The 13,716-nt window shown below is 40.2% G+C and overlaps 1 protein-coding gene across 50 annotated transcripts in view; it reads right to left on the reverse strand.

Annotated features, from left to right (window-relative positions):
• Nucleotides 1–1,943: 1,943 nt before the first annotated feature.
• TTN (titin) overlaps nt 1,944–13,716 on the reverse strand; it is a 238,064-nt gene continuing 226,291 nt past the window's right edge. For 49 of the 50 annotated variants that reach the window (XM_041403525.1, XM_041403521.1, XM_041403519.1 and 46 more), the window contains 8 exons: nt 13,375–13,674; nt 12,560–13,135; nt 12,163–12,468; nt 10,912–11,505; nt 4,842–10,795; nt 4,600–4,753; nt 3,347–3,640; nt 1,944–3,221 (listed from right to left, as the gene is read on the reverse strand). In XM_041403525.1, the coding sequence (XP_041259459.1) occupies nt 2,923–3,221; nt 3,347–3,640; nt 4,600–4,753; nt 4,842–10,795; nt 10,912–11,505; nt 12,163–12,468; nt 12,560–13,135; nt 13,375–13,674 (8,477 nt within the window). In that variant the 3' untranslated portion in view covers nt 1,944–2,922. The remainder of the gene's footprint in view (nt 3,222–3,346; nt 3,641–4,599; nt 4,754–4,841; nt 10,796–10,911; nt 11,506–12,162; nt 12,469–12,559; nt 13,136–13,374; nt 13,675–13,716) is intronic. The other variant, XM_041403522.1, reaches the window with a different exon arrangement.

The raw sequence follows: 13,716 nt of genomic DNA on the forward strand, positions 1-13,716 counted from the left end.
TAGCTTTTTAGAAGGATTTATACAGCAGTTCACAGAGCTTTGTTAAAAAGTTTTTCCTTATGCATCAGTGAGTGCCAAATGCTTTCATACACTATATCAGTGGTGGGATATTTTTGTAACCTTGGTTCTATAGCACAGTAGATCTGATCTATCTATCTGTCTATCTAAGAGAGCAAATGTCAGCTTACATAGTTAGAAATCCCAGTACTTGACCTGGATATAGTAAGTCAATAATTCCAAATGTTTATTTATTTTCATCCAGAGACTGCTTGATCTATTGTTTTGAAAAATGTTATTCATAGAGATGTGTTCTATGAAATGGAATACTGAAGCTTTCAGTTGTGACTTCAGCAATGTCACTCTAGGCTGGCATTTGCTTAGCAGTCTTGTGGAAAAACACTGGCTCAGCTGGTCGGCCTGCAACATTATCTATTCAAGCTGTGTTTCAGCAAAGTCCCTAAGTATTTTAAATCCTATTTTTAGACATGAGTGACTCAGCTGCTGAAAGTACTTGCTTAAGTGCTGTGCAGAGTTGGGCCAGAGGTACTGGCAGGATGAACTTGCTTACACTGTCACACCATTGTGTTTCCTCTTCAAAACTGAGTGTTTTGAGACTCAGTAGAGGCCATGTGAGACTTAAGTTTCCTGTAGCCTTTGTGTAGAAGAGGCCATGCAGATGCTGCAGATGCCGTCTATAACTTATCTCTTTCTGCTGAGATGATTAAATATCTACTGCGTTTTTAGTGTTAGTTTTATTATGTGCCTGTGTACACAAGTTACTTGTTAGCTAAACAAGACTGTGCCTACACATTTTTGTCTTGAGTTTGTTGGTTGGAGTTTAAACATATGAAGAAATGAGAATTATAAACTTTCTTGAGGTTTTTTTTTTCTCTTTGGATGGTTTAAAGATTAAAATACACAGCCATTTGAACTTAATTTTTATTCTTTTTAACTTTTCTCCTTAAGCAAGAAACACCATGCACTCTTAAACTCTTTCATACTTATAATTACTGCTTCCATCACTTGAAAAAGTTTGGATTTTGTCCTGACCCAGAGCTTAGCTCTTCTGAAATCCTTATTTTTACCTTAGTCCTTGTTTTGTCCCTATTTCTTAGCTTTCCTGCATAATTTGGATAGATAGTGATAATATATAGGGTTATGGGAAAGTATAAAAAAAAGGTTCTACAGTGAGTCTTTCTGGAATAGGTTTTAAAACATTCTATCTGCTTCATTACTTCTGATGAATTTGAGTCTTTTTTTTTTTTTATTTTTTTTTTAGTATTAGTGGTATGCTGAGAGTCACAGCGATGCATCGTGTTTGCTAAGTAATGCTCTTGCTGCACTTCAGAGAATTTTACAGCTCTTGAAGTGTTGCATTTCTGTGAAAGTGTTTGCTCTCAAGCTTCTTCTACTAAGTGAATTCTAGAAGCAGACTTGCTCCTTTGACCTTGATACTCTTTTCTCCACAGATAACATATCCCAACCCCTCCCACAACCCCCCAAATGTGAAGACAGGCTTTGCTCTGACAGATATGTCAGCTGACTTGTGGGATGAAGAACTGATGAATCACGCACTGAAGGTGACAACTTGTTGGTCCAGGCAGTTAGGGTCAATCAGTCTGTACAGATTGAAGCTGCCAAAAAACCAAGATGGTGTAGAGGAAAGCCTGGAAATAACAGAACTGTAAGAACAGCACAATGCTTAGGCATGTGCTAGAATTTGTCCTTTGTCAATAAGGAACCTGTGAAGAACATTTTTTTTTAAAGTAACATTCCAAGGCTGGTTGGTGGATAGGCTGTTTGTGACAGATGGCTGGATTGTCAACCTGGTTTACACTGGAGAACTGCATTTCTACCTCATCTTTTGTTTCAGCAACTCTTTTTCTGTAGTGTAGTACAGGAACTGTAAAAGCAGCATAATAAATAAAGAAGGAGTCACAGACTTTTATGGTGCAGAAAGCATGCTTTATTTCAAATGAACAATTCTATCTCAAGGAGGTTCAACAGCTACCAAGCTCTATTACTACATTAGGAGAACTAAAGCAAATTGAAGTGCAGGCTGGTATTTGATGTTGTAGCAACAGTTTGTTTTCAAACTGTGGTTCATTGCTTAGTTGCCCGGAAGTGACTACTGGGTGTCTAATACTACCACACAAACTCAATCACTGCACCCTAAGAACCTCCGAGATGGGGTACTGCTGCTGCACTTGAATACCTAAATAGCTCTGTTGATTAAGGGGATGGCCAGGTGATGTTACTTTTTTAAAAGCTATTCAGGCAGTCAATGTGTCAGAAACAGTACACAGTGGGTGAACAAAGTGCTGGCCGCTTGCACTTTGTCCAGAAATTGTCAATCAGGTATGAAAATTATGACATAATCAGATCCAATGTAAAACATTAAAGCAATGCTTACAGGAGGGTAATTGCAAACATCACCAATGCCTTACATTTCTGATTCAACATAAATATTTGTGCACGTATGAAATACTGTGCACAGTATCATGTCTTAGGCATAGGTAATCTTCAACAGGGAGCTTCTCTACCTGTTGAGGCATTCTTAGACATCAACAATGAGTTGAGGCGCAAAAATTAGTTAAATGTTGAGCAGGGTAGTCATTTGCTAGGAAACTTTCCCCTACCAACTGTTAGTTCCAAAAGTTACGTTTCAAAATGTCATAAAATAAACGGTACAAAACTTCATAACCGTTAACTTCGGCTATATACAGTATGTACATGTCAGTGAAAAAAGTGTTTTAAATTCTTAGGTCAATAATGACTATAAGTCATAATGTATAGATCTGGACTTTGTCTTGTTCAGGTAGGTAAAAAAATATTTTTCTTTTATATTTACATATTAGATATTTCAGTCCATATATGAATCACTTGTAAAAATACAAGTGTAAATAATACAGATTAAACTCTCTAAGGTGATCGGATATTTATATTCACAGTGGCAGAATCGGTACCAAATTCATTCCCTAAATTCAGAGTATAAAGTCCACCGTCGTTCTTCTGGACATCCATGATGATCAGGGTGGTTAGATCTTCACTGGTTTCAATGTGGAATCTGCCTTGCTGGTCCTGACTCGTAATTTTTCTCCCTCTGCAGTACCATGTTATTTCAGGAGCAGGTTCACCCGAAAAGGCACAGGATAGTGTGAGAACTTTTCCTTCCTCAATGCTGATGTCAGATGGGAGAGCTTCGATTTTGGGTGGTACTCCTTTAAAAAAATCAGAGAAGAAATACCAAGTTAGTCTGTTTTCGCTAAGCCATGAAGCAGCTTTACTCTGAGGACTACTTCAGGATAGCCGAAGCACTAACTCTACCAAGAATTGTAATGCTCACCTCTCAGACCTGATTTAAGCATTTTACTAGTTGAACTCTCCAGTTGAGCCATGCTAGATTTCCCCATAATACTGCTGGAGCTCATCTCTACAAAGGATTCTTTCATGGAGGACATGCTTTTGGCAGACATGCTTTCAAATTTCATTTCAGTCATGCTGCTACTGCTGAAACTGCTGAATGAAGCCTCTTGTTTAGAAGAAGCCATTTGAAAGGACTGAGAAGAAAAACTTTCGTGCATGCTTGCGTCGCCACTGGTCTTCAATACTACCTCTTTCGGAGGTTCTTCAACTAGAGCTGAGGAGCATTGCAAACATAGAAGGAAAAAGCAACAACATCACATTAACTAACAAAGTCATGCAGTTCTGTATGGTTAATTTTACAGAAATGAAGATGGCATACTTTGCTTTCAATGGAAAACTGCAGTGGAGTATACACTTGTTTACAATCAATCACTTGAGTCAAGATATCCAAATCACGAGCAGAAATTTAGAAATTAAAAAATAGGCAATGAAACTTACAGTATGTATGAGCTTCAAGGAAAACCATACATACTTAAGAAAAAAAACAGGTTATCACACAGTGTTTCTTATTAGAACCATTATTAGAATTAGATACTGAGAAATTAATTGTGTGTGCCCAGTTCATTATTTGTAGAAGCTGTGAAACCTTTTCAGGTATTAAAAAACCACAAAATAGTAAAATCTGTATTTCACTGCCTTGTTTTGTAGCTATAAAGGGCAACAGGAAAGCTCAGTCACTGCAGCTTTGCTTTAGACCCAAACACAGTCATGCAAGCAATCACAACCACACCTTGATGCTAGGAATTGGGATATGGTATAGCCAATAAAATAGTAAACCCAGTTCAATTAAGTTGCCATAAAATCTTTAACTGTGGAATGACTTAATTTTATTGGAACAGATGTTTTTAGTAAATGAGGAAAGAATTTTTAGTAAATGAGGAAAGAATAATTACCAGCACCAAGGTCTTAACATACTCATCCTAGAAGAAATACTCATAGCTTTCTCTTACCATGCACCTGTTGATATAATAGAGCATGTCTGTGCTACTCTGGGTGTTAAAAAGATTTCTAGTGCTGTTTTAGGGCTGCATATGTAATATACAAAAGAAAGTTGAATGTCTTAAATACTGAAGTCAACACTGCCAGTGGATTTTATCGTAAGTCATTTTAGTAGACGCACCACAGCAAAAAGTTGTGACTATTCTGAACACAAGATCTGAAGAACAAACTTACGGAGTACAGTCAAAGATGCTGTAGCAGAACACTGCCCATGGTAATTTTTTGCCTTGACTGTGTATTTTCCAGTGTCACTCACTGCAGCATTTCGAATCTCAAGAGAATATATATTTTTAGAGCGGGATACTCTGAGGTGCGATGAAACTGCAATCTAAGGAGGGAAACAAAAATGATTTCATTAAGATAAATTTAATGAATAATTCTATTTTTCCAAGTAAACATATTAAATGATTACTTACAGGCTGATTATTCTTTAACCACTCAACTTCAGGAGAAGGCTCCCCAGAAACTTCACAGGTGAACAATACGTCTTGTCCTTCATTGACATTTTGAGACTTAGGCTGCATGATGAATGCTGGTTCACTGGAGCGCTCTTTAGAAAGGGTCACAACATACTGGCATTTAATAATGCCTTCGTCAGTTTTACCCTCACAGGTGAGTATACCTTCATCCTTATTACTGGCCTTTTTGATAGTTAGCGTGTGATCACTTCCAGAAACACCATATCTGTAATCATCTGAATTTCTCAGCTCCATTCCATTCAGCACCCATTTTACTTCAGAGGCACCAGGAATGTTGGCCTTCAGTGTCACTTTTTGCCCTTCAGACATTGTCATTTTAGTTGAAGAAGCTGTAATTTCTGCTTTCATTTGTTTGACATCTTCTGTAACGACTGACTTTTTAATGACTTCTTGAACTGCAGATTTCTCTTCAGTTGCCACTACTGATTTCTTCTGGCTAGAAACCATAAGTAACTCATCTTCTTTCTGAACTGTTTTATGAGATTCAGTTACACCTCTTACCTGGGAATAGATATTTTTAAATACTTGGCCGGTAAACTGGAAGTTAGTTTTTGAAACACCTCCTTCACCAATAATTTCACAGGTGTATTCTCCTTTATCAGATTCCATGAGCTCATGGATTTTGAGCTCATAAGTGCCATCTGCTGCATAATGAAACTTGAAATGATGGTCTTCTTTCAGTTTTTTACCGTCCTTATACCATGCCACTTCTCTGACACTTAAAACATTGCTTTCAACTGCACAGGATAACTTTACCTTATCTCCAAGAGTTTCTGCTTTCAGATGCTGTTTTATCTTTGGTGTAGAAGCAGTTGGTAATTGTACTTTCTCTGTTGATACCATTTTGTCTCCAGGTGGTGACTTAGCTTTTGGGGGACTGCTGATGGGTTCAGGAGATTTCACTCGTTTAGGGGACTTAACTGGCTCTGGTGACTTTACACGAGGCTCAGGAGATTTGATCCTTGGAGGTGATGTAATTGTTTTTTCAGGAATTTTTGTTCTTTGAATGGTCAAAGTAAAATGGGCTTCCTGTCTTCCTTCAGAGTTTTCCACCACAACAGTGTAACTTCCTTCATCTGATATCTGGACGGAAGAAATTTCAAAGGTAGACTTGTACTGTGTTCGTGTTACTTGGAAGCGCCTTGAAGAAACAATAGGTTGACCTGCATGGAGCCATGTTATTGTTGGTGCTGGTTCACCATCAACATCACAGGAAAATCTTGCCGTCTCCCCTTCAGAAACTGTGATTGACCGTGGCTTTGTAAGGATTGTTGCTGGCAGAGTGCTTTTAAATGCTTTGTGTGAAGTCCTTTCTTCCAGTGATTTTTTTTCAGCTGCAGTGACTTTTTCTTCAGAAGCAGCATAGTGTTCATAGGATAAAAGTGACTCTCTTGTTGATGACACTTCTGATTTGACCTCTCTTACTGAGGAACTTGCTTCTGTTTCAGATGCTTTCTTAAACGAGGAGATTGCATATGCCTCTGTTTTTGTCAAGTCAGGCAAAATTGCCCTTGGTACTTCTTCATCTCTCCTCTGGGAAGAGTATGTAGTGTAATCTCCTCCAGTAACATCTAGTGTTGCATAATCAGAGCATTCCCCTTTGTAGTTTGTGCATACAGCTCGGTATGTTCCACTGTCATCAATGTGGCAGTCGAGAATCTCCAGAGTTAATACACCACTCGTATTGGTAAAGTGAATCTTACTGCTCTCTTGGAGCTCAATACCATTGTGGTACCACTTCACTTCGGCGGTTGGTTTTGACTGGACATTTAGAATGAACCTAGTATTATGGCCACACGGTACTCGGTGTGAGCGCATTCTCAGGGTAATGCGAGGAGCATGGTCAAGGGTGAAAGGCTGCTGAGTCAGAACTTCATATTTCCTTTCCATAGTTTTTTGAGTTTTCAGAGCAGATTTCATGGACTCGTATCTAGAAAATATATCAAATCTTGCCATCCTCTCAAATCGGGAGAGAGATCTTTCACTAGAAACTGGGCTAGGTGATCGTGGTCGAGTTCTCTCTGGTGTTGGGGATCTTCTCTCACTTTCTTCAGGAGGCCGTGAGCGAGGTTGAATTAATTCAGATACAGGACGCATCAGCTCAATGTAAGTTGGAGAAAGAGATCTTCTTCTCCTTAATAATCTAGAGGGAGGTGAAAATTCCCTGTGAGCATATTGCACCATTTCTATTTCTTCTTCTTCTTCTGATGTGATCTCAGTTATTTCTCTTTCCCTCCTTCTCCTGAGTCTACTCTTTTCTTCCTCTGCCATATATTTGAGCTCACTCCTGTATTCAGAGAGTCGCTGATCAGTGCCAACAGGCCGGAGCAATTCTTCATCCTCCCGCTCATCCATTATTCTTTGCTTTTGTTTAGGTGGTCTGTAGGCAGCCCTGTCATGACGTTGACGAAGCTCTGCATAGCTTGCACTTGTCTCAGCTTTAGTTGGAATGTGATAACTTGAATACCTCAGCTCTCTTTTTCTTTCTTCCTCTGAACTGACCTGTGCTCCTGCAGTAGAATATCGAAGTGCAGACAGTTCAAAGCGTGGGGGGCTTCTACTTGGTGGGGAAGCAGAAAAGCCTAACTCCAGCTCCTCTTCAAGGCGCAGTCTTTCCTCTTCAGTTCTCTTCATGGCTAAGTAATCATCTATTGGCATGAGCAATTCCTCATCAGATAAGTCACCAAGCGACCGCCTTCTTGGTCTATAGTGATATTCATACTCTGGAGATGGGATACGCCGGCGTGCTGGTCTCACAATTTCAAGATCGTCTTGTGTCAGCTTTGGTATGCGCCATTTAGGCTTGTACTGATCAGAAATGCGAGGCAGCGGCATCACATAGAATTGCTCCCACCTGGAAAGACGTATGCGTTTCTGGCGTTTCTGAACAGTCCTCTCAAGTTTTCCTGGCATTTCATACTGGTCTCGCAGCCGCTTGTACCACTTCATGTCTGACAGTGGCACATAGTGTTTAATATGCTGATCTTCCTCAAGAGCAGCACGCACATGTTTGCGAGGCTCTGGGATCTCATATGGCATACGAAGTCTCCTTTCCTCCTTCTCCTTCTTTTCTTCTTTCTGAATTTCATATTCACCTTTAACGGTCTTTGAGCTAACAGCTGGTTTATATAAGATAGCAGCTTCTCTGAGAGCCTCTTGTGCAGTTTGTGTCAGTGGAACAGCTTCAACCCCAGAAAGGATTTCTGCCATTCGTAAGGTCTTGTCAATTTGCCTCTGTACATGTTTCTCCCGCTCTTCTTCTGTCTTGTACTCACGCTTGACGTATTTCAAGCGTTCAACTTTTAGATAAGCCTGACAGCTGGTAGATCCGGCACTGTTTGTAGCAGTAACTCTGTAGTAGCCACTGTCTTCTGGTAAAGTATCTCTGATGTGCAAAGCATAGTAATCTAAACCTTCATGAATTATATCAAAGTTAGGACCAAAAGATAGAGGTTGACCATCTTTCTCCCATGTCAGCGTTGGTTTTGGCACACCAGATACCCTGATCTCAAAACTGACATTTTGGCCTTCTTGACATTCAGCATTTGCCAGCAGTCTTTTAAACATTGGCCTGAGTGTGGCATCTGCTGGAGGGGGATGTGGAATCACAGTCAGCTTAGCTTTGCAGCTGTCTTCACCATATTTATTGCGTGCCACAATACTGTATTCAGCATCATCCTCTTCAGTGACATTATTGATGACAAGCTGATAAAGACCCTTGTCTGATTCAAAAGTATACTTCTTATCATCATCCCCAGGTTTGATTTTCTGGCCTGATTTGTACCATGTTAAGCGAGGTTCTGGGTGAACTGTTATAGTTACTCCAAACCTGACATTTTCTCCAACATACGCAGTGCGGTTATACAAAGGCAGAGTAAATTCTGGGGGATGCTCTAATAGTCTCATAGTATCAACCCTTCGTTTCACTTTTCTAACAGTTCTGCATCTGTAGTGCTCAGAAATTTCTCTCACACCTTTAACAAAAAGTTCTGCATAAGAGCTGTCCTCACCATAATCATTCACCACCTTGCATCTGTAGGTACCATCATCTGATTTAGAAACATCTTTGACATACATGGTTGCCACACCATCTTCATATTTGATTTCGTATTTCTCATTGCTTTCTAATTGCCTCATACCGAAGTACCATGTGACTTGTGTGGACTCATCATAGTTTTCAATTGTACATACATATTTGGCATGGCCTCCTTCTTCTGCAACATTATGCTTTATCTGCCCAGCAATAGGCCCAATGTCTATTGGGGCAACTTTAACTTTAGCCACTGTTATGCCTTTCTGGGATCTAATTGCGCCTCCACAGGAAATGCGGGCTACTGACACAACTGTGTTCCACTCCTTCTTTACTAGAGTTTGATAGTAACGCCTGTGCCTTAAGGTCTTAATGGTTTTGGTGCTGGTCTTTTCCGTCTGCTGTTTTAGCCACACGTGATTAAGCGCTTCAGCAGCTGTCATCCGAGATTTTCTTTCCTTTACTAGTAGGCGATCAATGAAGTCCATGGCTTCAACGCTTATGTCCTTGAATGCTTCATCCTCAAAGCTGTATTCAGCATTTAGAATATTTTCAATAACTTGTTGGTTTGTTTCAGCAATGAAAGGGTTAAGGCCACTGAGAAGTATGTATGTTAGAGCACCAACTGACCACATGTCCGTAGCTGTGCTGACCAAGTCATGGTGATGTACTTCAGGCGCATAATATTCAGGAGAAGTGAACTGGAGTCTAAAGCTGTCTCCAGGCCTCAACTGTCTGGCTTGACCAAATTCAACAATTTTAATTACAGAGCTTCTTCTTGTGAAGTAAATAATATTGTCTGGTTTAATATCAAAATGTCCAATGCTATGACGATGTAAAAATTCTAGTGCATCACAGACCTGGCGTACGTAACTTACTATTTCTCTTTCATTAAGTTCAAATGAAGCTGTGCTGATTCTTTCAAAGATGTCAACACCAGAAATGAATTCAAAGATCATGACCAACTCTTCTAGGCTCTCAAATGACTCATGAAGATACAGGATATTTCGGTGCCTAGCAATGTTTAGGATGGAAATTTCTTTCTTTACCAAAACTTGGTCCGCACCCTTTACTTTGACAAATTTGGCCAGGTAAGTCTTTTTTGAAACTGCCTCAACACAGCGGTGTGCAATGCCAAACTGCCCGCGTCCAAGCTCTTCTGCAATCAAGTATTTGTCATAGAGTTCCTTTGTAGAATAGTGACCTGCTTTAGCTGCCGTAATTTCTCTGGTTTCATCAACTTCTTCATCATAGTTCATTACTCTGGTCTTGTCTTCCTTTGTTACAACTGGATCAGTAGGTTCAGAAGGCTGACTTTGGCCAAACTTGTTCTCTGCAATTACACGGAACTGGTAGGTGGTCTTGCCAAATAGGTTCACCACTGTGTATCGTGTATCACGAGCTTGTGCAACACGAATCCATCGCTCTGCTGTCGTAGCACGTTTCTCAATAATGTAGTTCGTGATCCTGCTTCCACCATCAGTAGCTGGTTCATTCCAGGTTAAGTTGACTGAATCCCTTGAAACGTCAGTTACCTTCAAACCTCTTGGTGGATCAGGCACATCAGCCACATCTAATTCAACTGTTTTTTGATCAATTCCAAATCTGTTTTTGGCACAAACAATGTAAAACCCTGCATCTTTTCTGTCAACACCATTTGGGAAAACAAGAGATGTGAATGACCGTGTAACAATGACTTGGTAGTGTCCATTAGTATCGATAAGATCTTGTCCCTTCTGCCATGTGATCACAGGGGGCGGCTTGCCACTGAATGGAATCTTGATGCTCACCACTTCCCCTCGGAGGGCATGAACAGCTCCCATGCCTTCCAAGTTTTTAGGCAAATGAATCTTTGCAGGAACTGGAACAGAAAGAGGAAGAAAAAAACACATAACCAAAAGCACACGAGAAGAGCATAACAGTCTAAATATTCGAAATTAAATGAATTTGTCTTGATTATCAAGACCCTTTATTCACCTTCAACATCCAGAGAGGCAGTGCCAGACACAGATCCTCCTTGGTTGGTAGCTCTAACTTGATATACTGTAGCATCATCATCTGTTACATTTGTGATGACCAGCTGGTAATATCCTCCCTTGAATTCCTGTATCTTGATCTTTTCCCCATCTGGCATGATTTCTTTGCCCTGTCTGTACCACTTGACAATTGGCTTAGGATGACCAGTGACTTTGCAGACAAATGTGGCATTAGCTTGAAATTTCACATTCAGATTCCTTAGTTCTTCCTTGAAATGTGGAGCTTTAATTGGTACATCAGATTTTGGAATGACTGGTTCGGATACCTCACTCCACTCACTTTCACCACCAAGATTTTCACATTTTACACGGAACTCATATTCAAGACCTTCAATAAGATCTTTCACAGAGTAGACTGTTTCACGAATTTCATCTGTTGTTACAGAAATCCACTTGTTTTGTTTTTTCTCACGCTTCTCAAGATAGTAAGTTCTAATCTTTGCACCGCCATCACTTGCAGGTGGTTTCCATGAGACAACACAAGAATCCTTTGTGATAGCACTTGCTACTGGCTGGCCGGGTTGTCCTGGTTTTTCTGTAAAGAATAACAAATTTCAAAAACTGAAGTGAGTTTGCCTTAGTAATTAATTACAGGTCATGCTGGTTTTGGCCGGGGTAGAGTTAACTTTCTTCACAATGGCTAATATGGGGCTGTGTTTTGGATTTGTGCTGAACACAGGGTTGATAATACAGAGATGTTTTTGTTATTGCTAAGCAGAGCTTACACAGAGACAAGGCCATTTCTTCTTTGTACTGCCATGCTGGTGAAGAAGTTGGGGGTGCCTGGGAAGGTGGGAGGAGACACAGCCAGGACAGGTGAGCCCAGGTGACCAAAGGGATATTCCAGACCATATGACACCATGCTCAGTGAAATGGGGGAAGGGGGGACACTTGAAGTGATGGCATTTAGCTTCCCAAGCCACTGTTACCTGTGATGGGGCCCTGCTCTCCTGGAGATGCCTGAACACCTGTCTGCCCATGGGAAGCAGGGAATGAATTCTTTGTTTTGCATTGATGGCGTATGCAGCTTTCCCTTTTCCTATTAAACTGTCTTTGTCTTAACCCAAGAGTTTTTCAGCTTTTACCCTTCTGATTCTTTCCTCATCCCACAGGTGATCAAACAGCTGCATGGGGCTGGGCTTAAATGAAAACACAGGGGCATTCAGACATTGCTATTTTAGGCTCTACTTACCAAATGGAGGCTTTATAAAAACTACTGATGAAACCTCCAGTGCTTCACTAATGCCGTACATATTCTGAGCAGAAACACGGAAATAATAGCCTGCATTTTCAGTTAGGTTAACAATTCTACAGGTTGTGCCTGAAATACTTGAAGATACAAGTTGCCATTCTGCTCCTTCCTTGGCTTCACGTTTCTCTATGATGTAATTGGTTATCATAACACCTCCATCATCCTCTGGCGGTTTCCAGCTTATCACCACAGAATTCTTCAATATAGACTCTATAACAATTGGTCCTACTGGTTTATCTGGTTTATCTGTCCAAGAAAAAGCACAAAAATTTTATTTGTTTTTCCAGTCAATATTTGAAAAAATATTCCACAAAATACTGAAAAGAAAATTTATTACCTTGTATTTCCACATTAAGTACAGTGTCAACTGTTCCAAATGTGTTACTGAGTTGTACTTTGTACTTCCCAGCATGAGTCTTGTGCTGGACATTCTTAATAGCAAGATGAGTATACTGTTCTGTGTTCTCAATAGTAACTGTTTCTGATCCTCTCAAAGGTTTGTTGCCATGGAACCAAGTTATTGCTGGTACTGGCCGGCCAATATACACAACATGAAGGCGGAGGGTGCCACCTGCGCCTGCGTAGTATTTCTCTTTCAATGGGAAGCCAGGGTGGAACTGAGGAGGAGCCTGCAATAATAGCTTGCCACTAGTTTCAATTTCTCCAACATCATTGGTAGCCATACAAGTGTAAAGACCTTCATCCTCCTGTTCATCTGTCATTACTGTCAGTGTATGATTGCGTCCATCAGATGACATTTTGTATTTTCTGCTTTGTACCAGCTCTTTGCCAAAGCGGTACCATTTAATATCAGGCAAAGGTCTCCCAACAATCTGGCATGTCAGTTGAGCTGCCTCACCCAGTTTAGTTGTAACATCCTGCATTTCTTTCTTTATGGCAGGTGCTTCTCCAGCTGCGACAAAGAAAATAAGAAAAAAATAATGATGATTACGATGACATTTTCTTCTATTACTATATTACTGGAAATCAGTTTTCATTTATACTTGATCCTCTTGAGAGACTGTCATTTGGGATAGTCATGTTAGCAAATATCACATAAAATAAATATGCAGCATGTTAAATGCAGCACCATGGTTTATGATGTAGCAAATTACAACAACATCAGAAAAATGACAATGTATTTTTGCTTACATGTTAATTTAGTTTTCACTGCCATAGCAGTCCTTCGAGGTCTGCTGAGGCCAGTCTGATTTTCTGCAAAAACACGGAACTCATATTCTGTGGCCTCTAGTAAACCTCCTACTGTAAACTGCCTGTCCTTGATGCGTTCCTTATTGCATTTTTTCCAGGTGCTTTCTCCAGACTGGCGATATTCAACCCAATAGCCAAGGATCTCTTTGCCACCATCACTTTCAGGTCGTTCCCATTCTAATGTAATGCTGTCCTTAAAGATAGAAGTGATCTCAATTTCTCCAGGTTGGCTAGGTTTGTCTGAAAATTAAAATAAATTGAAACAGAAAATCAGTTTTTCTC

This window comes from Onychostruthus taczanowskii, unplaced genomic scaffold (genome assembly GCF_017590055.1).
Source record: "Onychostruthus taczanowskii isolate IOZ18803 unplaced genomic scaffold, ASM1759005v1 scaffold20, whole genome shotgun sequence".
In the NCBI taxonomy this organism is placed as follows: domain Eukaryota; kingdom Metazoa; phylum Chordata; class Aves; order Passeriformes; family Passeridae; genus Onychostruthus; species Onychostruthus taczanowskii.